At 48.1% G+C, this 24,406-nt stretch overlaps 9 protein-coding genes across 9 annotated transcripts; 7 read left to right on the top strand and 2 right to left on the bottom strand.

The window, feature by feature from the left end:
• The first annotated feature begins 2 nt into the window (after positions 1 to 2).
• Positions 3 to 9,736, top strand: BT62DRAFT_929086 (uncharacterized protein). Its single transcript, XM_043185642.1, has 20 exons — positions 3 to 159; positions 212 to 1,088; positions 1,148 to 1,476; positions 1,527 to 1,595; positions 1,644 to 4,733; positions 4,782 to 4,848; positions 4,893 to 5,040; positions 5,087 to 5,330; positions 5,383 to 5,698; positions 5,753 to 6,244; positions 6,299 to 6,372; positions 6,430 to 6,633; positions 6,684 to 6,748; positions 6,796 to 7,194; positions 7,243 to 7,501; positions 7,556 to 8,188; positions 8,238 to 8,821; positions 8,871 to 8,970; positions 9,020 to 9,484; positions 9,538 to 9,736. Exons 2-20 carry the CDS (start codon positions 215 to 217, stop codon positions 9,637 to 9,639), a joined length of 8,514 nt encoding a protein of 2,837 aa, XP_043042598.1. The 5' UTR covers positions 3 to 159; positions 212 to 214; the 3' UTR covers positions 9,640 to 9,736.
• A 103-nt stretch (positions 9,737 to 9,839) lies between these two features.
• BT62DRAFT_963967 (uncharacterized protein) lies at positions 9,840 to 12,327 on the top strand. Its single transcript, XM_043188710.1, has 12 exons — positions 9,840 to 10,521; positions 10,575 to 10,629; positions 10,680 to 10,867; positions 10,918 to 10,925; positions 10,986 to 11,016; positions 11,067 to 11,171; positions 11,221 to 11,277; positions 11,325 to 11,483; positions 11,535 to 11,610; positions 11,659 to 11,707; positions 11,762 to 11,796; positions 11,852 to 12,327. Exons 1-12 carry the CDS (start codon positions 9,900 to 9,902, stop codon positions 12,213 to 12,215), a joined length of 1,749 nt encoding a protein of 582 aa, XP_043042597.1. The 5' UTR covers positions 9,840 to 9,899; the 3' UTR covers positions 12,216 to 12,327.
• A 43-nt stretch (positions 12,328 to 12,370) lies between these two features.
• BT62DRAFT_662304 (uncharacterized protein) lies at positions 12,371 to 13,198 on the top strand. Its single transcript, XM_043181801.1, has 4 exons — positions 12,371 to 12,553; positions 12,612 to 12,666; positions 12,724 to 12,814; positions 12,862 to 13,198. Exons 1-4 carry the CDS (start codon positions 12,426 to 12,428, stop codon positions 13,008 to 13,010), a joined length of 423 nt encoding a protein of 140 aa, XP_043042596.1. The 5' UTR covers positions 12,371 to 12,425; the 3' UTR covers positions 13,011 to 13,198.
• BT62DRAFT_929085 (cobalamin-independent methionine synthase) lies at positions 12,862 to 16,034 on the bottom strand. The gene is made up of 8 exons (XM_043185641.1): positions 15,961 to 16,034; positions 15,761 to 15,902; positions 15,515 to 15,682; positions 14,477 to 15,464; positions 14,187 to 14,425; positions 13,855 to 14,128; positions 13,441 to 13,794; positions 12,862 to 13,386 (listed from the first exon to the last, which is right to left on the bottom strand). Exons 1-8 carry the CDS (start codon positions 15,995 to 15,997, stop codon positions 13,291 to 13,293), a joined length of 2,298 nt encoding a protein of 765 aa, XP_043042595.1. The 5' UTR covers positions 15,998 to 16,034; the 3' UTR covers positions 12,862 to 13,290.
• A 304-nt stretch (positions 16,035 to 16,338) lies between these two features.
• BT62DRAFT_985470 (xylitol dehydrogenase) lies at positions 16,339 to 18,407 on the top strand. The gene is made up of 12 exons (XM_043189944.1): positions 16,339 to 16,641; positions 16,697 to 16,735; positions 16,789 to 16,805; positions 16,857 to 16,910; positions 16,965 to 17,001; positions 17,055 to 17,120; positions 17,183 to 17,217; positions 17,269 to 17,394; positions 17,449 to 17,847; positions 17,907 to 17,993; positions 18,047 to 18,120; positions 18,176 to 18,407. The coding sequence occupies exons 1-12, from the start codon at positions 16,569 to 16,571 to the stop codon at positions 18,294 to 18,296; spliced, it is 1,128 nt and encodes a 375-aa protein (XP_043042594.1). The 5' UTR covers positions 16,339 to 16,568; the 3' UTR covers positions 18,297 to 18,407.
• Positions 18,408 to 18,448: 41 nt separating this feature from the next.
• BT62DRAFT_929082 (uncharacterized protein) lies at positions 18,449 to 19,288 on the bottom strand. Its single transcript, XM_043185640.1, has 2 exons — positions 18,663 to 19,288; positions 18,449 to 18,616 (listed from the first exon to the last, which is right to left on the bottom strand). The coding sequence occupies exons 1-2, from the start codon at positions 19,281 to 19,283 to the stop codon at positions 18,518 to 18,520; spliced, it is 720 nt and encodes a 239-aa protein (XP_043042593.1). The 5' UTR covers positions 19,284 to 19,288; the 3' UTR covers positions 18,449 to 18,517.
• Positions 19,289 to 19,364: 76 nt separating this feature from the next.
• Positions 19,365 to 19,854, top strand: BT62DRAFT_929081 (uncharacterized protein). Its single transcript, XM_043185639.1, has 2 exons — positions 19,365 to 19,650; positions 19,703 to 19,854. The coding sequence occupies exons 1-2, from the start codon at positions 19,401 to 19,403 to the stop codon at positions 19,720 to 19,722; spliced, it is 270 nt and encodes an 89-aa protein (XP_043042592.1). The 5' UTR covers positions 19,365 to 19,400; the 3' UTR covers positions 19,723 to 19,854.
• A 1,366-nt stretch (positions 19,855 to 21,220) lies between these two features.
• On the top strand, positions 21,221 to 22,776 carry BT62DRAFT_887639 (uncharacterized protein; the record flags this gene model as incomplete). The annotated part of the gene is made up of 3 exons (XM_043182923.1): positions 21,221 to 21,710; positions 21,762 to 22,331; positions 22,379 to 22,776. The coding sequence occupies 3 exons, from the start codon at positions 21,221 to 21,223 to the stop codon at positions 22,774 to 22,776; spliced, it is 1,458 nt and encodes a 485-aa protein (XP_043042591.1).
• A 108-nt stretch (positions 22,777 to 22,884) lies between these two features.
• On the top strand, positions 22,885 to 23,794 carry BT62DRAFT_662051 (acyl-CoA N-acyltransferase). The gene has a single exon (XM_043181800.1). The coding sequence runs from the start codon at positions 22,955 to 22,957 to the stop codon at positions 23,561 to 23,563; it is 609 nt and encodes a 202-aa protein (XP_043042590.1). The 5' UTR covers positions 22,885 to 22,954; the 3' UTR covers positions 23,564 to 23,794.
• The last annotated feature ends 612 nt before the right edge of the window (positions 23,795 to 24,406 follow it).

Raw genomic sequence — 24,406 nt, 5'->3', positions numbered from 1 at the left:
CGGCAACATACCTTTTGCATTATTCCGCCATGTTGTCAGCACCATAATACACCGACAGTACTGCTCGGAAACAATCATCTTCTGTCACATTTTTCTTTTCTAAATATCCACCTCATTCCTTTGGTCTTAATTTTACCTTGTCAACGTTCCACGACAATCGTCAGTCCTTGACGCCTGCCTTATCACCTCTGCGACACTAATGCGATGGTAGATTATGCCAATTTCTAGCGTAATTCATCCTGTCTCTTCGCTGCTGTCGATACTTCTACTGAAGACACCGGAGAGAAGTGGCATGTGGTTCACCGTGCTGCTATGCGTCGCGCGATTCATGACGTTTGGTCTACTTTTGCGAACATTCATCATACCGTGGACATTGGCACGCATGTCCAGGCATATACGAGTTCGAAGCATTAGCTTGCGTTCAATCCGAGGATTGTACCTCCGTCAAGGTCGCCAAACCATTCGCATAGAACGCATCAGCTATGTTTGGTACGGTTTCGAGATAGGTATAACCATTAAAGTGGAGGGGCTCAGTATTGAAGTCTACCAGCGCGACAGGACCCAAGTGCCACGGAAGTCTCATCGGAGGTCTGCCACAGTTGAGACCATTTCCCACGTTCGGCGGCAGTTTTGGAATGGATTATCAGCGTTATACGCGGTATTGGATCCTGTCGTCCGACCAGTCATGCGCGTTTACGTTATGTCATGTCTCGGGATGTTTATTCGGTGGTTACCAAGCATCACGCAACAAGTTACTGTAGAATTTCAACCCGCGACATTCATATTTCCTGATGCCGGCGACGCAAAGGTTTCCGCGGAAACAGTCTATGTACACACAAACCTCAAAATCGCGAATATCAAGAAGGACAAGCACGAGAAAGAGCACTTCGCTGCATCGCGCGATAGAACCGCTCGGGTAGCAAAGCCTTTGCGGGCGTCATATAGTGTGTCTGCTTGGAAACATCGGCTCGGCGATAGCTTCCGTAGGTCCTGGAATCGAGTCGTTGAACAGACCCAAGGAAATGCGATCCTTTCGATGCACCTCACGAATATCACTGGATCGATACCTGTTCGAACTTTAACAACTGGTATTTTGTGCCCATTTTCTCGTCGTACGCTGCACTCAGGCTAACGGTCTTCGTAACAGATGTTAAGGATGGAGAATTCTTGAGTTTTCCAGGCCTCGTCGACTTTTCTACCACTTTATCCTTTGATCCGCAAAGCTGGGCTATCGTCACACATAGCTCGAACACGACTCTCAATGTTCGTCAATGTGTTATTGAACTAGACCATCTTCGATCTCTGTTCGAGATCATCCAGACGAGGAAGAAATATGATACGTCTCCGCCTTCGACCTCTTACCTGCTGCCGTCCGAATCACAGCCGGCAACTCCTCCTTCCTCAGCGGCTTCGATGTCGGATCCTGCTTCTACCTCTTCTGATGTGCCTACATCTCCGTTCATGAGAGCGTTTTCAGTAAGTTATGTTTCATCTACATAAGTGCACCCCATCAATTCTTCAAGCAGAGGGCATCAATCTTACGTCGTCGCTATCTATATCTTCCATGCATGAGGCTGAGGGACATCAAAAATCCGGTAACATCTTTTCTATGCTCCGATCGTTCAATATTCATTCACTTATAGGCCCTCATCGCTTTTCTCTGCTCATTCACCGCTAACATTTCGGGTATTACCCTAAATAGTCGCAATCGAAGTGAAAACGAAAGCTACAAGATGACCTTCCAGGGCATATCTTTCTCGATTGTACTGAGCAACCCCCTCTCGAACCGATTGCACCGTCAGTGGCTCGGTAAATCTGTGAAGGGCGAGGTCTTCGATCCTGACGTTTACTCTCTTTCTTTTCATGTCGAGAGTGTCAAACTTGACCGCTATACAACGCGGCATTACCTCCGGATCCTGGTTGCGGATTCCATTGATGTTTGCTCACTTGTATCTCAGTACCCATCGCCTTTCCTGGTTTCTACTCCCTTCATTGGTGGCGATCCAAATGGACCCCTCGTCGTGATCACTCTAAATGTTGGCGGAATACAAGTCACGGAACGTGATGATTTGTTGTCTACACTGTTTTCCACATGGACTTCACCACGTCCCTTCAAATCGAAGTCCGCATTACCAGCCATAGTTGACATGCCTCGGTTTGCATTTGAGGCTAGCTGCGGAATAATTAGTGCACGCCTCATCTATCAGAACCAGGACACCGGAACATCCAAAGCAATGGAAATGCGCACGGATGGCTTTTCAGTAGCTTGCACTTCTTTCTACTCACCCATTCCTATGACGTCAATTCCACAGGGGGACTTCGACACCTTACCTCTTTCCATGGCCTTCACGTTCAACTTCACACTTCAACCAGCTTTCGTAAGAGTTCGGCCTAGGCACTCTCAGAACTCACATACGCGTCTGTCTTGTTTGACAACCACAGAAGAGGATTTTTGTGAGGATCCCGTTTTTCTTTCTCTGGAATCATTCGACTTGGGTGGTGGAGGGAAACTGCTGGGTTCCATCAAGGATGATACAAGTAACATTGCCGCCATGGACATGTCCACTCTAACGATTGAACTGGCTTGCCTCACGGAGGCAGTTGTTTTGGAGCTATGGCATCTATCCGTCCAGGACGCTATCAGCCGTTTGATCGCACTCTTTCCGAAACGAGTCAAAAGAGATTCCTCACAATATCCTTTGCACCACCTGCCACCCGGAATCAATGCATCCTTATTTGTAGGGCGATCGATTCTATTCATAACGTCGCCCGATATCAATCCGGCCGACACAATGGAATTATCTCGTGGAATTGCCTGTCGAGCAGAACAAACGGTCCTACAACTACGTTGCACTCAGCACAATGAGGTATACTGTCCTAGAGATCCTGCAATGACAGAAAAGAGAAACAAGTTGTATCTGCCGGAAAAGACCGTCCCTCAAACTTTGCTGGATACTGAAGCAGCCAACGGGCTAGAGGGCATATCCGGTTTCATATGCTTTCAGGTTGGGAATTTAAGTCTCCGTGACGCGTTGGCCACTCAATATGTTGTGGACGATCCATTCATGGCGGAACGAGATCACCCGACTCTCTCCTCACGAGAGTTATTCAATACTCGCCTTCTAACAGAGCTGTCTTGGTCCACGGACTGCGGCCGTAATGCAATCGACAATCTCCATGTATATCTCCACGTTCCCGATATCAAGGTCTTATTATCCTTGTCCCATTGTTATCACATTCTCCTCGCCAGCCGATGTCTGGCACTCTTGGACCACAGACCTACTGTTTCTTCCCTTAGAGCTCCCCAGCGAACATCAAAGGCTATGCCCTCCATCAGAGTTCGGATTGCTCTTGACACAGTTCAAGTGTCCTGCGAACTTCCCAATGAGCGAATCGCTCTTCGGCTTGACTCGGTTACAGCTACTCTGTCCCCCCAGCTTCAGTCTGAAGTACAATTTGAACACTTAGTTGCATGGGTGCATCTTTCGTCACCGACAAACCGTTGGCAGGAAGATGAAGGAGGAAAGTGGAAAGAAATCATGTACCTACGGTGTTGGCGCATGTGGGATTCATCTACCGCCATGCTGACATCCGTTCACATGGAAGGACAGTCTGCTCGCTTCAGACTTCCCTATGGATACGTCTTGAGCAATCTGGTTCAAGATGCAACTGTGTCACTGAAGGCACTCAAGCATCTGTATCATATGACTGCCCGGGGTTCATACAGTGAGATACCTTTCCCAGAAGCCGAAGGTCCCAAGCGTATGCCGTATATGACTTTGGCCGTCGCGTCTTTCTGTGTCGAGATCGCCGATGATCCATTCGAAGGGCGATTGAATTTAGCTTGGAAAGCTGGACTTGAGGCTGCCAAAATTCGCGTAGACCGGGAGCAAGCCTACGAGGACAAAGTAGCGACTATTATCAACGCCGATGTCGCTCAAGGCAAATCCCCTGCTGAACTTCGGGCAGAATATCGTTTTTCCTCGAAGCACTCTGTGCCAATCGAAGATGCGCGACAACGGCTCTATAAGGTCCATTCAATGGATTGGGGTTTACGACTTGGCTATTTCCAGAAGGATCAAATTAGGAATGAAGAAGCTGTAAAGATGGAATTTCATCCCTCTTTTCAATCGGAAAGCAGGAGTCGAAACATCGTTGACGTTTCTCCCGATGACTCATGCACACCCCTCTTTCGTGCCTTGATCAGAGATCTATCGCTGTCTACTGCGCCGCCTTCATTCCCCGCCAGTTCACTTCCAGAATATTTGTATGAGCAAGGGGGCCTTCCTCGGATCACCGAGTTCTCTTTGTTACTCCCATTTCACCTAAATTTTACCCTCTCGTCGCTGAGCATGACAATCAGAGACTACCCATTACCGTTATTCGATATTCCGCCTCATCAAGACCCGGGTCAGACGGCTTGGACTTTCGATACTGATCTAGTCATTGCAGAAGAATTGGCGGGAGGCGCGTCTGTCGATTGGGTCCTGTGTCCTGTATCATATGCTAACGACGGCATTCATGGTGCTGCGCCGCTATGCATTTCCGTTCCCAAGACAATTATGCCAGTGAAGAGCTACGCCAACCCAGAAATTCTGGTGTCTACACCTAATGCGACAGTTTTTTCTTGGGGTATGAGCTATGGGCCCGCGACCCAAGATCTCATGAAAATTCTAGACACAATCACTAGCACACCCCGTGATTCTTCTCCTGGTTTAGGTTTTTGGGATAAGGTCAGTTATCTCCAGCTGCTCCCTGATGTCATCTAAGCCTTCCTACAGTTGAGATTCATATTTCATTGGAGCATAAGAGCGTCGTTCAAGGGCGAAGTACGATTTCACATGAAAGGTTTGACTGTTTCCGTCGCGAAAATAGGAACTCACATCACATAGGTCTTCGAGATCCTCACGAGATACTCGGGAAGGGTGCCGGTTTTGCTCTATCCTGGCAAGGCAATGTTAAGCTTTTGATTGGGCGTCATAATGACGACAAGGAACTCGTGCAAGTTATCAGTGATTCGATGATGATTGTTATACCGAAGTGAGAATTATACCCTGTAATTCAAATTCACGCTTATCAGTGCCAGCTTTCATCGGAGCGATGCCGGTCCACTTGCATTCGCCCCTGCATCTCGGCCATTCAAAAAGATCTGTGCCAAAGTCCTCTCTGGTGTTCGCTTTGGTGTCGGCCTTGTGCTTGAACGGTCTTGCGGATATGATTGCCAACGACATTGCAGTGGTTCTGCCTTCCATAGAAAATGCAGGTTTTTTGATTTCAAACCTCACTATAATGTTAAACTGGAGAAAAAGAATGTAGCCCCTGAAATGAAGGTAAGCGGGGATTGCTCACAATGATAAATTATACTTATGATGATGCTCCTAGGGACCCGACGATTCGTATGACGGTTTCAGATCTGATTTCATCCACCTGTCGGTTTCTTTGACTTCTTCAGTACGAAGTACGAAGACTGAAGATCACGACACGAGTGGTTTATACCTTACACCCAAAGCTTTTGCACATTTCTGGTCATGGTGGTCTTTGTTCGACGCTGTCATGTCTCTGCCAATTCGCCAGGGTACTTATTATCCAAGGCGTACACTGTCTCCCAAGTTTGGACGGCATATCGCCACTCTGAAATATCGTGTATCAATTCGTCAGCTGTCTATCATGCATGGTTACATAGACAACAGTAGAGAAAGTAAGTACAACCACTTCCAACCTTGTCTTTGGTCAGGCTCTCAACTTGAATCAGCTTGGGTAGATGGAGTTACACCCTGGGTTGGCGTGAAGGGTAAGATCGATGAATTCCAAGTTGATATGCATCAACGGGATCAAGAAACCGTTGTGCCTGGTTTTGGCCCTCATTCTACCAAGGTGTTACGAAGGAAGCCTTTCTACGCGGCAGAGGTTGTGTTGAAAGGCTTGGATCTTCGTGCTATATTTGCTATCTTTGCCGACCCCAAGAAGCAATTCATTCCGGTCAATGTCCCTCAAGATGGCAGTAACTACAGGACGAGGAACCGCTATCCTACAACATCTATACCTTCAGCTTGGTATGATCCAGACGACTTTGTGGAAACCGACTGGTTGTCACCGCTTGATCCCACTTTCCATGTCTTGCCTGTTGCGGCGTGCTCTCATTTCATGTACTTCAAACGTAACGATGCTCTCGTCGAAAATCCTTCGGAGACCAGCAGATTTGGCAACGAGGATAGTCATGTTTGCCTACTCGGGAAGGGACCTTGTAAGTGCCTGTCTCATTCTTCTTTGTCGTCGCCCGCTCATCTTGACCTTTTAGCTGTGCCTGAGATCCAAGCTGCTCTAACTTCATCTCGCATCGAGGAGCTCAAATGTCTCATAAACTCTAACCAGGCGAGTCAGGCAGTACGGCATTTGCCGCCGATAGAATCTCATTACTGTGTTTTCCAGGAAGCATCCTCCGATAAGAAAGTCGTGCTGCTAGAGAAATATATATCTCACCTTCACGAGCCTTATATCAGTCCTGACAGAAATGATGCTAGCTCCCATTATCAGATACCGTCTGACACCGTTTCTCCTGATGAATGGGCAGAATTCGATAATGTCTACCAGATACATTGTCCGAGGATCTTCATGGATGCCACTGTCCGTGATGTGAGTTCACCTTATTTTTTCTTATACTTGCTTTGTTCAATTTCAGTCAGATCATGATGCAGTATTATTATTGTTCCCGTGATCGCAAAGGATTGGAATATCATATGGCTTCCCGGTAAGCATCTTGTCTGTATGACATGAAATTGTGCTCATTCATCATAGTGCCGTGAAGTTTGTACGAGACCAAGCAAACGAGTTACTGAGATCACAGCTTCAAAGCAATGCTGAACCGACCAAGAAAGCAGCTCATGCTGCCGCAAGCGCACTAAAGCACATGTTCGTTCGCGACAACTCGGATTCTGACTCTGAGGACTCCGTGGAGTACATCGTTGATTCCGATTCTTCGTCTTCAATTCTCGACCCTTTGCATGGCTGGTCCGATGGCGTGTCTTTGAAAAAAGGCCACTGCTGTCTTCTTCTAAAGCCGCAGGTCATACTACAAAACAGGGAGAAGCCACAAGAGACATGCGTGGTAGCCGCCTTGCAAGCCAAACTGCAGTCGTTTACTATCATGGATGATTCCAACGCCAAGGATCCCATCAGCGGCAAAGTCATGTCCAGGTAGTGTCTTGTAATCCTGCGCTTTGTATCAACTAATTTAAACCTTAGGACATATGCTATTCTGTCCGGCATGCAAACATTTGCTCCTACAGCTAAATTGAGTGGAGATAGCTGTGTCCCCTTGGAAGTCCTCATCGATTTTCGATGCGAGAGTGATGAATTCGATCGCCTAGTACCCCAAACTGACGCCACCTTCCATTATGACAAATTTAACCGACTGCGACTGCGCAACAATGTTACATCTGTGGTCAACAAATCCTCTGCAGGACATTCACATATGGGGCGTACACACTTACAGGACCAGACAGTAGGTTTCCTAAAACATAGTCACCGTGGGCTTATTTATGGGGCATATGCCTAGGATCTCATCAAAGTCATTACACCAAAATTCACAGTGTCAGCCAGCGACCAACATTTTAAGACCATTTCCAACATTGTGACGAAGCTCTTACTCTTCTCAGATGCAACCCATAAGACCCGTGTTGACAGGCTTGAGACCTTGTTATTCACCTATGACTTCACAGATTATGCTTCAGCGTCCAGGGTGATCACTGATCTTCAGGGCCGACTGCGAAAGTCTATAGAGGTGGAGGAATTAGCGATGCACACGCAGCAGATTCAGAGTCGAGAGGATGAAATCGAACTATTGAAACTCAAGGCCCACATCTACCTGTTGGGAGACGAGCTTAACTTCATATTCGATGCGATCAAACTGGCGCAGGATAGGTTTGACGACCAAACGGATCAAAAATCGGCACTTCTCCTGAATGCCTCCTCATCTGAAATATCATGGAACATGTTGGATGAGCAGCGGGAACTTTTGGCTAAGCATGTTGTGAAAGATATCGATTACTATTGGCTCAGCAGACAGGACAGTTCCACTTATAACGATCTAGCGATCGGCAGTCTACAGGCCTTTGACGGATCTAAAGACGCTGTGTGGACAGAGATTCTTTCCAAGTATAATGAACCTCCAAACCATCCGCTACTGAAGGTTTATTTCTTTCAGCTCGGATTTTGCACGGTACTGACTCTCCATCTAGCGTGGACTCTTCCTCGTAGCGAAATGGTCCGTTCTTCCGCCTGTCGGAGGAATAGGCATCTATGAGTTTTTCGAGCTTAACTTGCATCCCATGCGTTTGCAGATTGACACTCGAGTTGGTCGTCGTATCATGGAATACTTATGGCCAGGTCGAAGAGATCGAAAGAAAGCTATCCAAGACAGACGTACCGAGTCTTCTCAAACTGCCCACGAACATCCGCCAAACAAGCAATCCTTCCCACCTTCCAGAATTTCCCTCGATGCGACCAGGCGAACGCACTCACGGCAATCTTCTGACTCTAATAATTCATCCCGACTTGCACCGCCGATGGCTTTAAGAAGGCTCGGTACGTCACGATCTTTTTCGAATCTCAGAGACTTTCCGTCACCTGTAAAATCGCTGCCACGAACACGTTCGTCCGAGGCTTTGGGGCAGCATGCGAGCACAATTGATCATACCGAGCCACGTAAGCTGCGCAGGGGAGACAGTAGGCATGACTCTGGTCCTGTACCGCGAAGAGGAGATGCTGCAGAGATGAGGACGCGAAGTTCTCAAAAGACATTCGTGCTGGTTAAAATATCAAGGAAAGTGTTTCAAGGCAACGATTGAGTCACAGCTGACTGTATCTTTTAGTTTGCACCTCCTGTTGAGTATTATGAAAGAGGAATCTTTCGTTTGCCGCGATGCACGCATCACAACTAGAGACCTGGAGTACAGGAATCAAACATGGAGTGTAAGTGGCTCAGGATCATCAACCACTGCCGCTTCTCACATCTTTGTAGTTCGAAGAACTCGTCGATCAGCTCATCCCGTCTGATACTAGCTGGAAAGGTTGGATCAAGATGGCATTCCATCAGCCTCTGGTTCCTGTACTCCCAGTTGCTCGGGAGATTTTTTCCAAAACGAAGTGGATTGCTACGAAGGGCGTGGCCGTACCAGAGTTCCACCACCGTGCATTGCCAAATGCCTCTCGCCATGACCTTTTACTTCCGGTTGACGACGATACTAACCGTTCCGACAATAGTCACGATACCCGCGAGCGGCTACGAACACCTTCGCCTCATCGAGGTTGGCGGAAAGCCTCAAAGAGGAAGTCCGACACCTCTCCACAGATATTGGCAAATGCGCGCCTTTGTGAGGAGCCAGAGACCTTGCCGGCGGAGCCCATTCGATCCAGCAATAGGAACAGAATGCTTTCCCTGCTAGGTCGTGGTTCGTCGTCCAAAAAAAGTGACAAATCCGGCAGTGTAAGTGCATCTATATTTCCCTCGTTCTAATTTGACTCTTCTCGGCATTCTAGACTACACCAAAGCCTACGGGTTCGTCTTCAAAACCGCCGAAGAAGAATTCTATGGCTACTAGTACTAGACGATCTACGGAATCAGGAGATGGAACACTTTAAGATATCGATGGACGTTTTTTTCTTCCTCGACGCATCTGTACCATATCATCACATCTATTTATTTGAGCAATAGTGGTCATGGCACTCGAGGCCGCTGTCCAAAGGGCAGCGGCGATGTTTACGTTAGTGGAATGACATCAACAATAAACTAAATTTAGAACTTATAAGGGTGGATTTACTCTGTGTCACGACTGCTGTCCCTTTGACCGCCAGCTTATTCTCTCTTGTCGCCTGCCGCTGTGTCAAGCGCGCTCTATACCATGCCTTCTGTTCGTGTCAGGCGAAGCCAGTATGCGTCGTTGAATGACAGGCCTGCTTACGACGAGCAGCGCACCCTGACCAACATTTTCAGACGTCCCACCTCGGAGCCTGCCAGTGATATACCAGAGCCTGCGACGTCGCCGCCTGCCTCACCAGTGATAACGCCGCCCTCACAAACATCCTCGCCATTGCTCACGAATTCACCCACGGCCCTGACACCAGCTATTACTGTTGACCAGCCGATAGCGCCACTGCGGAGGGGCAGACCACGAGCAGGCAGCAGGGTGCAGGACCTCCTCTTATCCCAGTCGCTACGGCTGTCATCTCTACCGCTTCGTAGCCAAGGGAGTGGGAGCCCTCTGCGCGATCAGACTAGCGCAAGTTCTCTTGATGGTTCACATCGGACGACATCGCCCATTCATTTCAGTGCCATTGACGGTGTCCTGACCATTGAGGGCCACAATGCGGACATCCAGGTTCGCTCGGGCGATGGAGAACCAGGTCTTGTTGGGAGCGCTTTGAGTCTTCCCCGCTCCGACGACGCCAACGCCAGCTACCAATCCTACACTTCAATAGATGATCACCACCATGATGATATCGTTGAGCATTTGGATGTTATCGGTATGTGCGCTCTTTCATATGCTTTTCCTCATCCTTACAATAAGTCTTTGTAGACCCTCAAGTCGCTACCGTGTCAAATCTGACGAACGCCGCCAATTCCATTTTAATGTAATTTCAATACTCATCCTCTTCTGAACTGCACTTATCGATACACCTAGACCCCCATTTTCATGGTATTCTAGAAAGCCTGTTGTTGTTCTTGATCCGCCTCTAGCAGAGGAGGCCGATAAGGAGAAAGGACAGCACAAATTCGACGACGAGTTGGATAGACATGTCGATGATGTGCTACGTCGACCTTCAAAAATTAGACGTTCTCTTAAAGGTGTTTGGTCATTTTTAAAGACTCGTGAGTTTAAATCCATCTTTACCCATCATTAGAAACTGAGCTATGTCTAGCTATGGGTGTAAGTCAGCCCCCCTTTCTGTCAAAAGACCGAGGACATAAAACATTTGTCGTGTCATAGATCGTCGCGGGCATATACGGTTTTTGTGTCGGTGGGTTATGGCAAATTACCCGCCTTCAACTAATCTTGATTGGCTTTCAGTATTCTGGGGCGCCGCTATCGTTTTATTTCTCACAAAAATCATTAATCTACACAATGCCGACCGTCAAGGGTTTTGGGTAGAAGTCAGTTCTCAAGTTACAAATGGTGCTTTGGAATTTCTCCCGGTTTTTACTAGCTGATATATCTCTTTCAGGTCTTTTCACTATCACCGGTATCGGCCTCATTCCCTCGCGAGTCCTTGACACATATCGTGAGCAGCATCACACAAATGCTAACGTTCCCTCTCAATCAGTACAGGAGTATATAAAATATGGCATTACAAACGCCAGTCACGAAACCTCCGTCGGAAAGCAGATCTCCCACCATTATTTGACGAAGATGATTTACCTGATCCTGCCTACGATCCGAATTATGTCCATGTTCTAACGGAAAAAGAGCAAAATGATTTGCATCGACGTTGGTGTCGTTTTCTCGGAATTGTATCCTTGAACTGACAATTGTCTCTAGAACAACTGAAATTTCAGCATCATCAGACGTGGTACAGGCCTCATGGAACTGCAACACATCGAGCTTTCCCGATCAAGTTTGTACCTTGCCATGTTATACCGGGCCATGACTGACATTTATTTAGCACTGCTCTTGTGATTTGCTTGTTTAATGACGGCAACTCTTTTTTCCAGGTAAGTAATATGACTTATGTATAAACTTATTCACTTTATCATCTTCACATTCAGATTATACTCTGTGGTTGTATGTGGGGGCTTAATCGGTCAGCAGTTATGACATTTTATCCTTCTCCCCATATAATGACGCGTCACGGAAAGGTTTCAGCGCCCAGCGTGGACAACGGGTTCGCTTATTCCAGCTAGTTTCTTGTGCGGTATCTTCTCGGCTGTCTTCATCGCCCGGGGTAGTGCAAAAACGAAACGAAAGCGCGAGGTGGAGGACAGGCTCCGGGCCGCACTGGCAATGCAAGATCACGAGGATGATCTTCCCCAAGCAGAGGCTACGCGAAGCAGCCAACCAGATTCAGTACATTCGTTCTCCGTCTCTGTCTCCACGGAGAAAGACCCCCACAGCCCATGGAGCCCGTCATCACCACCGGAAGTCATCATTGAGGAGGAAATGACAATCTCAGCTGCGGCTGCGGCTGCAGAGAAAAGAAAGAACAGTTTGAGGGCATCGTAAATTTATGAGTGAATGAGTTATTCCGCTACTTTAGTTTGACGATACATGTTGTAACACGGCTAATTTTTTAATATCGGACGACTTTATTTTTACATATCTTTTTTAGCTCGGGTGGTCGTGCTGGAAAATTAACGGCTATCCAAACGGAAAACGCCGATCGGATTCGGAAGGCTACGTTCACTCAAAGGCTTAATCCATTCTCATCTCATCATGCGTGCCACGACCTACCCAGTTTCAGAATATCTGCCACTCAATAAGACAGTTCTGTGCTTTTATCCTCAACAGGACGGTTTGGATTGCGCACATGTCGGCCAAGTCACCGTGGAGACCACAACCAAGTATGCTCCATCTTATAGCATCCCGGGACCCTAGTCGTACTGATCCATCCGTTCCAAGAGACCCTACTGTACCCGAGCTGGTCGCGTATCACAATGCCCAAGATGATATTTCCGTACGCGATTCTACCCATACTTGGTGCAATGCGGCTGCATCAATTGTCAACGAATAGAAAGCTATTCAGCGTCTCTTTGTCGGTCAAAAGTTCTGCATGCTACCGGAAAAGATCATTCTTGATGGGGACGGTTACAAACTGACTGGAAGTGAGTAAATTGCTTGTATGGCGAGCTCGTGAAGAAACTCGTTACAGCTCGGAAACTCTGGGATTACGGCAAGAATACTCTCGATCTACGATGGGGAGGTGACGAGATCAAGCAGTTCGCTTACAAATGGTCCTTTCTATTCACCGTCCAAGACAAAGAAACACAGCAACTCCATATACTTTACGTATGCGATTAGCGAAAAATGCAATTGCGATGATGCTTAATGATACAAATTCGGGGATTGTTGAAATCCGAGCACATGAATTACTGCCGCACCAACCCTCCTCAGCCACGGCCTCGCTAAGCGAAAGCTCCCACTGAGTGAGCGTGCAGCAGTCTACTCTGCTTCCCTTTTATGCATGCATGTCCTAACGCCAGCAACAATATCGCCACAACTACCCAACGGTCACAGGACTGATGAAGCCCATAAGTTAACCAGTCAAAGAGCGCTGTTGAAGCGGAATGATAGGGGATATTTAAGCGTAGTTTTCACGAGCCCAGCGAGCACCGGCAACAAGGTTGACGAGCGAGGCTTCGGTTTCTTTCCAGCCACGAGTCTTCAAACCACAGTCCTAATGATCATTAGATAAGTCCAGTCCATCCGAGAAGAAATGTATACAACTTACAGGGTTGACAAAGAGCAGAGAGTCGGGAAGAATCTCAAGCATAGCACTAAGTCGGTCCTTGATCTCCTGGTCGCCAGGGACACGAGGCGAGTGAATGTCGTAGACACCAGGCCCGATCTGGTTGGAGTATCCATAAGTCTTGAAAGTGTTGATGAGTTTCATATCACTCTTCGAGGCTTCAATGGAGATAACGTCGGCATCGAGACGCTGGATGGAGGGGAAGATGTCATCAAAGTCAGAGTAGCAGAAGTGAGAGTGAGTCTGCAGCTGGTCGGTGACACCAGCAGTCGACAACTTGAAAGAGTCGACAGCCCACTTGAGGTAGGCATCCCAGTCCGAACGACGAAGAGGCAGCTAGTCAAACAAGTATGGTCAGGCGAGTGTCTTTGCAGACATGGAAACCTTCCCACTTACACCCTCACGAATAGCAGGTTCGTCGACTTGGATAGCGCTAATGCCAGCCTTCTCGAGGTCGATGACTTCGTCACGGAGAGCGAGAGCAAGCTGCTTGGATTGCAATTCGCGGGAGACATCGGCACGAGGGAATGACCAGTTGAGGATGGTGACTGGGCCAGTCAGCATTCCCTTCATGGGCTTCTTGGTCAAGCTCTGAGCATAGCTACTCCATTGCACCGTGATGGGACTGGGCCGGCTGACATCAGAAACAATGATGGGAGGTCGGACATAACTGCCAGGAGCAACATACATATTAGAATATGTTCTTTATTTTGAATATGAAAACTTACCGTGATCCATAACTCTGAACCCATGCATTCTGAGTGAAAACGAAACCAGAGAGCCGCTCTCCAAAGTATTGAACCATGTCGTTCCTCTCAGGTTCACCGTGGACGAGGAGATCAAGGCCAATCTTCTCCTGGAACCTCACAACACTTTCGATCTCCTTCTTGATGAACTCTTCGTACTCAGCTTCGCTAATCTCACCCTTGCCAAGCTTGGCACGGGCTTGGCGAATTTCCTTGGTTTGCTTGATTCACCTGTTAGACAGCTGCCTAGAGGACGTTCAGGGAGAACTTACAGGGAAAGATCCAATGGTGGTGGTAGGGAACTTTGGCAAGTTGAGCGCCTTGGCCTGAATGTCCTTGCGTACAGCGAACGGACTCTTACGGTCAAGTTGATCAGGGGTTATGGCAGCAACGCGCTTGCGAACGGTGTCATCCGAAGTGCTCTCGAACTCACGACGTTTCGCGATGGAAATTCGGTTAGCCTCAAGGGCTGCGGCGACACCAGGATCCTGAGAACCAGAAAGAGCTGCAGCGAGGGTGGAAACTTCAGCCGCCTTCTCCAAGGCAAAGGAGAACCAATCCTTCTGCTCCTCAGTGAGCTTCTTCTCCGAAGCAAGGGTGACCGGGGTGTGAAGGAGAGAAGATGAAGTTGAAACGATGACACGCTCCGAGCCGAGGGCATCCACAGCCTTCTGTCCCTCTTTAAGGGCAGCAGCAAAATCCGCCTTCCAGATGTTACGTCCTGAAACCAATCCCAGAGAAAGGACGATGGCGGTAGGTTTGATAGCGGCAATGACTTCGTCAAGTTGGCCAGGAGCACGATCAAGATCAATATGGAGGCCAGCGATAGGCAACTGAGCAACGTATGAAAGGTTGGCGTCGAGCCGAGAGAAGTAGGTGGTCAGCATAATCTTGGGAGAAACAGGCGCCAGCTCGGTATAGGCAGAGGTGAACTGTTTCTCCAAGTTGGCGGCAACATCGAGAACAAGGACGGGTTCATCAATTTGAACCCATTCAACACCGGCCCCCTTGAGGTCAGCCAAAAGTGTCTTATAAACGGGCAAAAGCTTGGGAAGGAGAGATATAGCCTGGAAACCGGGCTTGGCCTCCTTTGACGCCTTACCGAGGACGAGGAAGGAGATGGGACCCAAAATGACGGGGCGTGTGGTAACACCAGCAGCCTTGGCCTCTCGGTACTCCTCGAGGGCCTTGTTGAACTTCAACTGGAAGTCAGTCTCCTCCGAGAATTCCGGAACAACGTAGTGGTAGTTGGAGTCAAACCTAAATCAGACTGGATTATATAAATGAGAGGAGATGATCTAGATGCATACCACTTCTTCATCTCCGAGGCAGGGACGTCGACACCATCAGCCTGACGACCTCGTCCCATGGCGAAGTAGACATCAAGAGGGGAGAGACCATGGCCAGTGTATCGCTTGGGGATCACATTGAAAGCAGCAGAATGATCAAGAACGTGATCGTACAAAGAGAACTCGCCACTGTCGGACGAAAAAAAAAAAAAAAAAGAAAAGAAAAGTGAGACAGACACTCAAGATCAGATAAGAAGATCGCTTCACCTTGGGACAAAGTCAACGCCTTTGGCTTTGACAGAAGTCCAGCTTGTCCTTTTAACATCGGCTGAAGTCTTAGTAAGGTCATCCGCAGAGATTTTGCCAGCCCAGTAGGCTTCAACTGCCTTTTTCACTTCACGATTAGCACCTAGACAACTAGGGGTTAGCAAAAGTCAAGGAAGGCTAAAAGAAAATTGAGTGCTTACCGATGCGAGGAAAACCAAGAACGCTGGAGGCGACCATTTTCTATTCGTGAAAGAGAAAAAAGTGAATGGATAGTAATGGTACGATGTAAAGATGGATTCGCAATCTTGCGAATTTTTGTATGTCGATGGCACGTGGCTCGGTAACAAACTCCGAAATCCCGAATTGCTGAACGGCAGCTTGAACGTTGCCTAAGTCGCTGTAAGTCGACATTGGACGTTCTTTACGGTTGTGCTCGTTTCAAAGCGGGTGCCAGCCGCTGATAAGTAATTTCAATCCCTAACCATCAAGGAGACTGTATCGCCCAGAACACGTGCGCTAGCAACCTGGGCTCCTTTGTCAGTTTTCGACCCCATTTTTTCACCATTGCCCGGCGCTCACCGACTTATTGGATTGTTGACTCAAGGTGTACATCATGGAAGACAAACGAAATTAGCCAGTGCTTTGGCCGACGATTGCATTCACTCTCAGAGCCTTTCTAAACTGTATAAATTGGCCATCTTGAGGTACCGGCGGTTCCGGACCGTCTATCCAGATCCACGGTCTCGACAGCTCCCAATTCCTTTAAATTGCATCGCGTTGCTCTTCACATACTATCATCTTCTCTCTCATGTCCGATAACCCTTCCTTTGTCTTGAACGCCATCGAGAACGTTTCTTACGAGGAACGCCCCATTCCAGACAGTATGTCTCGGGTGTCCATACTAGACGACGTACAGTGCTCACTCTGTTGTTGTAGTTGCTGAGGACGATGTCTTGGTCAAGGTGATGAAGACCGGTAAGAGATTTTTTTTCCTATCGATTCTTCTTCACAATCTGATCCGATCTCAGGTATCTGTGGATCCGATGCGAGTTTCTTGACTTTCCTTGTTGTGATTCGTGTACTGATTCAACTTTAGATTCACTATCTCGTACATGGTCGCATTGGTGACTTCGTAGTCACTAACCCTATGGTGTGGTATCTCTATCTGTGCCTCCCGAACAACAATTGATTAGATATAACACAGGTTCTTGGCCATGAGTCTGCAGGTATTATTCATAAAGGTTCGCCAGTGCTACACGACTCTTCCCGCTCTGTGCCTAAATTAATTGTGCAGTTGGATCAAATGTCAAGAATGTCAGTGTAGGAGATCGAGTTGCGGTGGAACCAGGCGCGACATGCCGTCAGTGTCCTATTTTTCAATTACTAAAGTTCGTTTGACCGACCTCGTTGTCTTGGACGCAGGCACGTGTGAAGCATGTAAATCCGGCCGCTATGAGGTACTTTCGTTCTTCAATCGCCATCTGATGTAGACTAATTCCTGGCCACAGCTATGTCCCGACGTTATCTTCGCCGCGACACCGCCCTATGATGGCACCCTTTGCCGTTACTACAAGGTTCCTTCCGACCTTACCTACACCCTTCCCGAAGGAGTCAGCCTTGAAGACGGCGCTATGGTTTGTCCTTTTCACGCACAGTATATTATTTATTTGTGTTAATCGCAGTTATAGATCGAGCCTTTAGCCGTGGGTGTTCATTCCGTCGCCAACTTGGGTGGATTCCGCTCTGGCCAATCCATTATCGTCTTTGGCTGCGGTCCTGTCGGTTTACTCTGTATGGCTGTCGCGAAGGCTCTCGGCGCCTCTCGCATCATCGCCGTCGATATCGTTCAAGAACGCCTCGACTTCGCAAAGAACTACGTTGCTACCGATGTCTATCTTCCCCTGCGTTTCAATCCAGGGGAGAACAAAGTGGACTATAGCAAGAGGAATGGGGATAATCTGAAAGCTGTTCTCGGTGTCACCGAACGAGGAAAGAAAAGCCTCGATTTGGTTATAGACGCCAGTGGCGCTGAAGTTTCCATTCAAACCGGATTCCAGGTCGCCAAGTCAGGAGGAATTGTTATTCAGGTGGGTCTTTGAATTTCACTGCCGTGTCGTGTTTCTGAATTCCGTGATCACTTGAACAGGTCGGGATGGGGACGCCAGATGTTCCTATCAACATGAGCATGTTGACAAACAAGGAGTTGAACTACAAAGGCTCTTTTCGTTACGGTGTAAGTGTCGACAGTCTTGAATACATCGCCTGTATCTGACTAGGTCGTCGTAGCCTGGAGATTATCCACTTGCCATTGACCTTGTAGCACAAGGGAAAATTGACTTGAAGCCTCTGGTGACACACAGGTGTGTCCTACTGACACTGAATTGTTTTTTTGAATGTCCCAACCCTATGTTTCAGATTCCCTTTCCAAGATGCCCTCGTTGCATTCAATACGACCAAAGCCGGAAAGAGTGCTGACGGTAAAGGTGTTATCAAGGCCATTATATCAGGACCCGACGTTTCACTGGAAGATAATTAGGTTTTGATTCGGTACTTAAAAGAAGGTTCAGACTTGTCCAACCCTGGGGGTGAATTTTGACAGATTTTGCAATGTACGCGGAATGAAATGATATATCAAATGTTGGTCGATATGCTCTCTGGGCTAGAACCCCAGCTTCATTCAGTAAGGAAGACCATTCTATTCCGCAACGTGAACTACGTAAACGTATAATGTCTTCTACTAACGAATACTGAGGCTACTTAATCTTCTTCCTCGTCGTCGAACCACCGTTCCTCAGCTTCTCTGTCATTTTCTGTATCTAGAGATTCATCCCAATCAACGGCGTCATAATCCATGTTCTGAGTTTCCTTTAGTACGAATTTGAACACGAATGAAGGACTATACCTCTAGCAAGCCATAGATCAATCGCTCTTTGACTCTCCTCAGGAACAATATCTTTTGATCCTCTTCTGCCTCGAATTCTAGGTTGGCTAGTGCGTTTGACACTTGCTCTGATTCATCTTCGTCGCTATCGCTCTCATCTTCTTCCGGAATAAATTCCTCCTTCCCTGCCTCCTCCCGCCTTAAGCTCCTGACACGCTCAGCTTCTCTTTCCTCCTCATACCCACCAAGTAGATCACCCAGCTTTCCAACATGCTTTGTCAAACCATCCAAAAATTCTTGCTGAGCCCATTCCTTTTCCTCCTTTCCTTCCTCTACGCCACGCCCCTCTCTCCCTTCCCAGAGAGTTGGCCAAGTACTCCGAGCAGTAGTGAATGAGAGATCGGTAGGGTTAGATTCAGCATATTTCAATCGCCTATTCCGTACAGTAGGTATGACAGCGCGTTGCTTCGGAGTTGTGACAAATGAAAATTGGGTTAGAAGATGTGGAGGTAGATGGTGTAGATGCCGTTTCAGAAAATTGATGGGCTCTGCAGTTGGAGATGGATGGTAGGTTCCATCTAAAGGAAGCACAATGAATGAAAGAATTTCTCTCTCGTTGAACGCACTGGTTAAGCTCGACATGAATGGTAGACTATCATCCGGATTATCCCGGCCCGGATTACTTATATGTCACATCACATGACATTGTCACAAAATGTGTCGCACAACCTTTGTCTACTACACGCTCTAGTCACTGCGATGTCCCAGGCCAATTTCTCGGAGTCCCAGTCTGTGGACTTGCACATCTGTCGATGGAAGTGGTGCAGTAACACATTCCTCTCAAAGAATGAACTCGTCCATCATGTCCTTGATGATCACGTACAAAACTCAGTCCCTTGTTCACGAAGAGAATATAGTCTCTCGAGGAAAGTAGAGGAGGGAGAAGGGGAGAGTTTGAACTTTCCTCGCGCAGGGAATAGTGGTGGCAGAAGTCGCGAGAACGCAATAGGTAAGCTTATTTCTTCCTATTCTTTTAAATTCTCGTTCATGCTTTTCCAAAGCTGATGATATGTCTCTTTGATTTTTGTGTATCCTCCATTTGGTCTTCAAATTTTGGCCCTCCAGCCAATCGTCATCTGGACCTTACCATCAGCTCGTCATTACCGTCACCCCCCGCGTCGACACCTCCAAATCTATCTCCCCTTCCTCCAGCCACATTTCTCTTTCCGCAGTCCTATGACGAGTATCGATCTTTTGCTGCGCTATCATCCCCATCACCCTCTCCTGCTGTACAACAAATTCCTGTCTCACCTACTTTCAGTTCCATGATTGAAGATGCTGTTACTCCCAAGTCTCGGAGCTCTCAATCATCGCAAGGCTCTGCATCATCCTCAGAGTCTTGTGACGCAGTCGAACAGCAATTAACGCAAGATGAAAAGTCCAAATCCGATGACTTGGATGATCCTGAGGAAATAGATTTTGTACCGCAAGGGACGGGGCCGATACCAGCAAGACCTAGCTCCTTAACCTATGCCAATGAGCTGTGTTGGTCGTCCGTGAATGATCGTACAGACCATCCGTCCTCTTCCCATTCTCACTTACCGCAGTCGCCCACATCAGATACAGGTCCAAACAGTCCGGTGTCACCTTCTGACACCATATCTTTCCACCGTCCCACTCAAAGCTGGTACCAAACACGAACGCCCAGAAAGAGATCTCGCAGCTCTAAAACATCAGTTGCGGCAAGGTCACCCCTATCGCACACTGCATCACCTACCTCATCGTCAGCAGAAATCTGCCCTAGTTCAATCCAAGCCAAACCTCCCGAATGGTCGGATGACGCTGATGGATCTCAATGGGAAGATTTGTCTGTCATCCCTTCTCAGCCTATTCCTCCGCTGCAAACGCAAGCTCCATATTGGAGCCAGAGTCCTGACGAATGATTGTCGGGTCGTCAGTTTCCATTTCATTTTATCAAACCGTGAGTTTTGCTGTCTTCTCAACTACTACATGCCATCCCATCATTGCTGCGAAGTTCTGAACATATATTCCAGAGGAATCCTACAAAACAAGGAAATGAGCTTGCTTCCGTCAAATCTCCCTTGAACCTTTGCATCTTAGCAGATAACAGACATTGGCATATACTAAACTTACTCATTACAATGTTTCGCATAGAATAACATCGTTCTTTATCAGTCATAGCCAACATCGTGCATTGGTTGAACAACAGACGACGTGAAATAGTTGCATCTGATGCTTTGGCCACTGAGATGTTTTCATCTCGGGCATCCTGAAATGCCTCGTACTGACATTTGTTTTCTTTTCAAACAAGTGAATAAAGTCAAGCCAGAAAAATGCAAGGTTTGGCTGCATTCCTGGCCGCAACTGGGTACGTTTTAGTCGTACACGGGTTTTCCCGCCTGGCACTTCCACGCACGTGATGAGCTGTCGCTTACGATTCGGATTCCAATTTGCACTTTGCACCCTTTGCAGCACCGTTCCACAAGCCTTACTACTCAGTTATTTTCTTGTTGCAACCAGCTAGCCACTCTTTCTGTCTCTGTTTTCCTCTGTAATCTATGTCTAACCGGTATGCGCCTCTCCCAAATCCCAGATCAGACCGCGATGCACAGCATGAGATGGAAGCCGCCTTTGACGACTCGGACGATGAAGACGCCACGGAATCCCAGCCTTTGAATGTCACTTACCGTTCAGCTGTTACCGCTCCTCAGCCAGCTACAGCCTCTCCCATACCAGGATCGTATGATTTCGAAAATGTAGATTATGACTACCCACCGCCAGGGTCGCCACCGCCGCTCTCATCGACTGCGCTTCCCAATAACTTCGGTAATTCCAACGGACTCATACCGTCTTTCAATATCGGTAGCCTTCGAGAACCTTTATCACGGCAGGGATGGTTCAAACGAACTGTCGGGGCCATTTTACCTTCGCATTACGTCAATCGGAGCCCCCAACACCCAGAGGGTGTGTTCGGTGGAGGGACCAGTAATGACGGCGTGTTTGCGAATGTCACCGCGAAACCGTCTAGAGCAATGAGGGTACAACAAGGTATGTTCTTTTCTACTCTTTTCTTGATGTTTATCATTGACTACTTTTCAGGTGACGAAATATTGATAGTCTCTGAAGACGCGCGTCCAGAAGCTCCGCCATCGTATGCATCTGCCCAGGCAGACGCTGTCCCCCCATACTGGGAAACCACCGTCCATGCTCCCCTCTCTTCCGACTCGCTTGGCGAAATGATCATCGATGCACTTCCCACGGGATCACTCTTCTCGTTCCTCTGGAACATGCTTGTGTCGATCTCATTCCAATTCGTGGGCTTTCTCTTGACGTATCTCCTACACACGACTCATGCCGCCCGTCTTGGTTCGCGTGCCGGACTCGGTGTCACGCTTATACAATATGGCTTTGCCCTGCGTGGCCGCCTAGACTCAACCGACGGCGAAGGTGGATGGGGCCAGTGGCGAGCAGACGAGCCGGCACCGACCATGGCGACAGCCGCAGAGGCTGACGCGTACTACAGCCATCATGACCAGGAACAAAACTCTACTGTCTCTGGTATGATGAATGGCATGGAGGGCAATCCTTCCACTCTCACGGATGAGCAGGCAAGCATGCTCGTTGCGGATGCCACGACAGAGTGGCTTTCCTTCTTCCTTATGACAGTTGGTTCGTGTTTATGTCATTTTTTTGTTCGCTTGCTTACTATTGATTAGGGTGGTTCATCCTACTGACTTCTCTCCTGGGCTTCTGGCGTGTTAAACGCTGGGAGCGTGGGATTCTAGCCACACAACAGCACACTAATACGAATACCAACATCAATCAGGATCCTCAGCAGCGTGCCATGTCCCAATTCGAGAGGGCGTTTGGTCTGCATCGCCTGACAAGCGGCGGCGGCGATATCCTGCGTCAAGGTTTCGGATTCGGGAGAAGCCATGAGGAGGAAACTGATTCGGGAGGACAGTCCCAGGCTGAAGAAGGCCGAGCAGAGGAAGAATTGGCTGCCCTGCTGGATATTCCTGCAGACGACCCCAACCGTGCTCAGAGAATTCGCGAAGCATTGGAAAGCGAGAGAAGATTGCAGGATGATCTTAGAGCAGCAGGATTATTGTAGTTTTCTCCAATGAAGAGTTGTAGTTTCTGGTACTATCCTTATTGGTGGACTGTCTCTAGTTGTAAATATATATGTGTTGTTGGTCACCTGCTTAGTATATTATATCAATTTCCAGGCTTCGTCTGGGAAATCTTCTTCAGGCTGCCTTAGTGACCTTGTTCAAGAAAGAAACAAGGATATGGCTTCGATCGTCATTCGCAGAGCTACGGAAGCCGACGAAGCTGCTTTATCTCGCATCTGTCTTCTCACCGCAGATGCAGGGAAACCAGCAGAGTATCTCCATGACTTTGGCGAACTGCCGGGTCTTGTGTATGCCATCCCATACGTCAAGCTCCCAACCGCCTGGGGCTTCGTTCTGGTCGATGGGACACACGAGGTCGTGGGATACATCCTCGGTTCCAAGGATACCCGTGCGTATGAGCAATATGCTGCTGAACATTGGTGGCCTGCCCTTGCAGAGAAATACCCACCCGCATCGGCTACGAAACCTGCCGATGTAAGATACATGCAACTGCTGAGGAACATGCACACGGCGCCTGCTGCCAATATTGCCTTTGCTTCTGCCCATCTTCATATCGACATTTTACCAGAGTACCAGAACCAAGGGTGGGGAAGGAAGCTTATGCAAAAGGCAGTGGATTACCTGAAGGGCGAGAACATAGATGGTGGTGGGGTATGGTTGGGGCTGGATCCTAGAAATGAGGATGCTAGGAAGTTTTACAAAAGACTGGGATTCACAGCCATTGAGGGAGCGCCAGAGGGGAACATGGGTCTCAAGTTTGAATGATACCGCTTAGAGAACAAGAAGGAAAGGCTATATAACCGCGAGGAAGATCTCATTCTTATCGCTTCTTCAGATCCAAAAGCCCGTCACTACCGGAATCCGATCACTTGAAAGGATGAGCTCAAAATGATACAATGTACAAGGCCTAGCGACGGACGGAGGAGAGAAACAAGAGCTTGCTCTTCATCCGAATTCAGCTGGAATGCCGGATTTGTAGATTATTTTGCAGTGTGGGGTCCACGTGGAATCGGGATTGGCTCGTTGCCATAGTAAATGCCTCCTGGACACTCCATTTGCTAGCATTTGGCCTTGTGGGTCACTGACAATACTTGCTCCACTAGGAAAATGAGTGTAGCTTCTGAGAATTGGTTGAAATTCGCTTCCAACATATATAAGGGAACCCAGGATCAACATCCAGCTTCAGCAGTAGCACCGCCGATCACCACCCTGCAATCCACTATCCAATGTCTTCCTCGTTCAACCCATTCTCATTCTTAGCGACGTCGATGCCGTCTGCCAATGCATTCACCCTCTTCATCCCAAACCAATCTCCACGAGAGACATATATCATGTACGAAGACTTTCGCGGCATCTTGCGCCCATCGAATACGTACCAGGAGGATGCATATGAGCAGCAGAGGAAATCAGCATTCTCCAGGGTTTTCAGGTTGAAGAAGTTGTTAAGGGCACAAGCACTTTGAACACCAAAGCATTCTGCGTCGCCACATCACATATGTTGCATCTATAGGAGGCTCGGGATTGAGCACATATGACAGAAGGATACGCACATCTAGGACAGTATAAATAGGCGGTGCTGGGGACTTGGTTAGAGACTTATATCGAAGA

The sequence above is a fragment of the Guyanagaster necrorhizus genome (genome assembly GCF_019112545.1).
Source record: "Guyanagaster necrorhizus MCA 3950 unplaced genomic scaffold BT62scaffold_6, whole genome shotgun sequence".
NCBI classification, from domain to species: Eukaryota; Fungi; Basidiomycota; class Agaricomycetes; order Agaricales; family Physalacriaceae; genus Guyanagaster; species Guyanagaster necrorhizus.
Note: the sequence above shows the minus strand (reverse complement) of the source record. Positions and strands in the feature narration are given on the sequence as shown.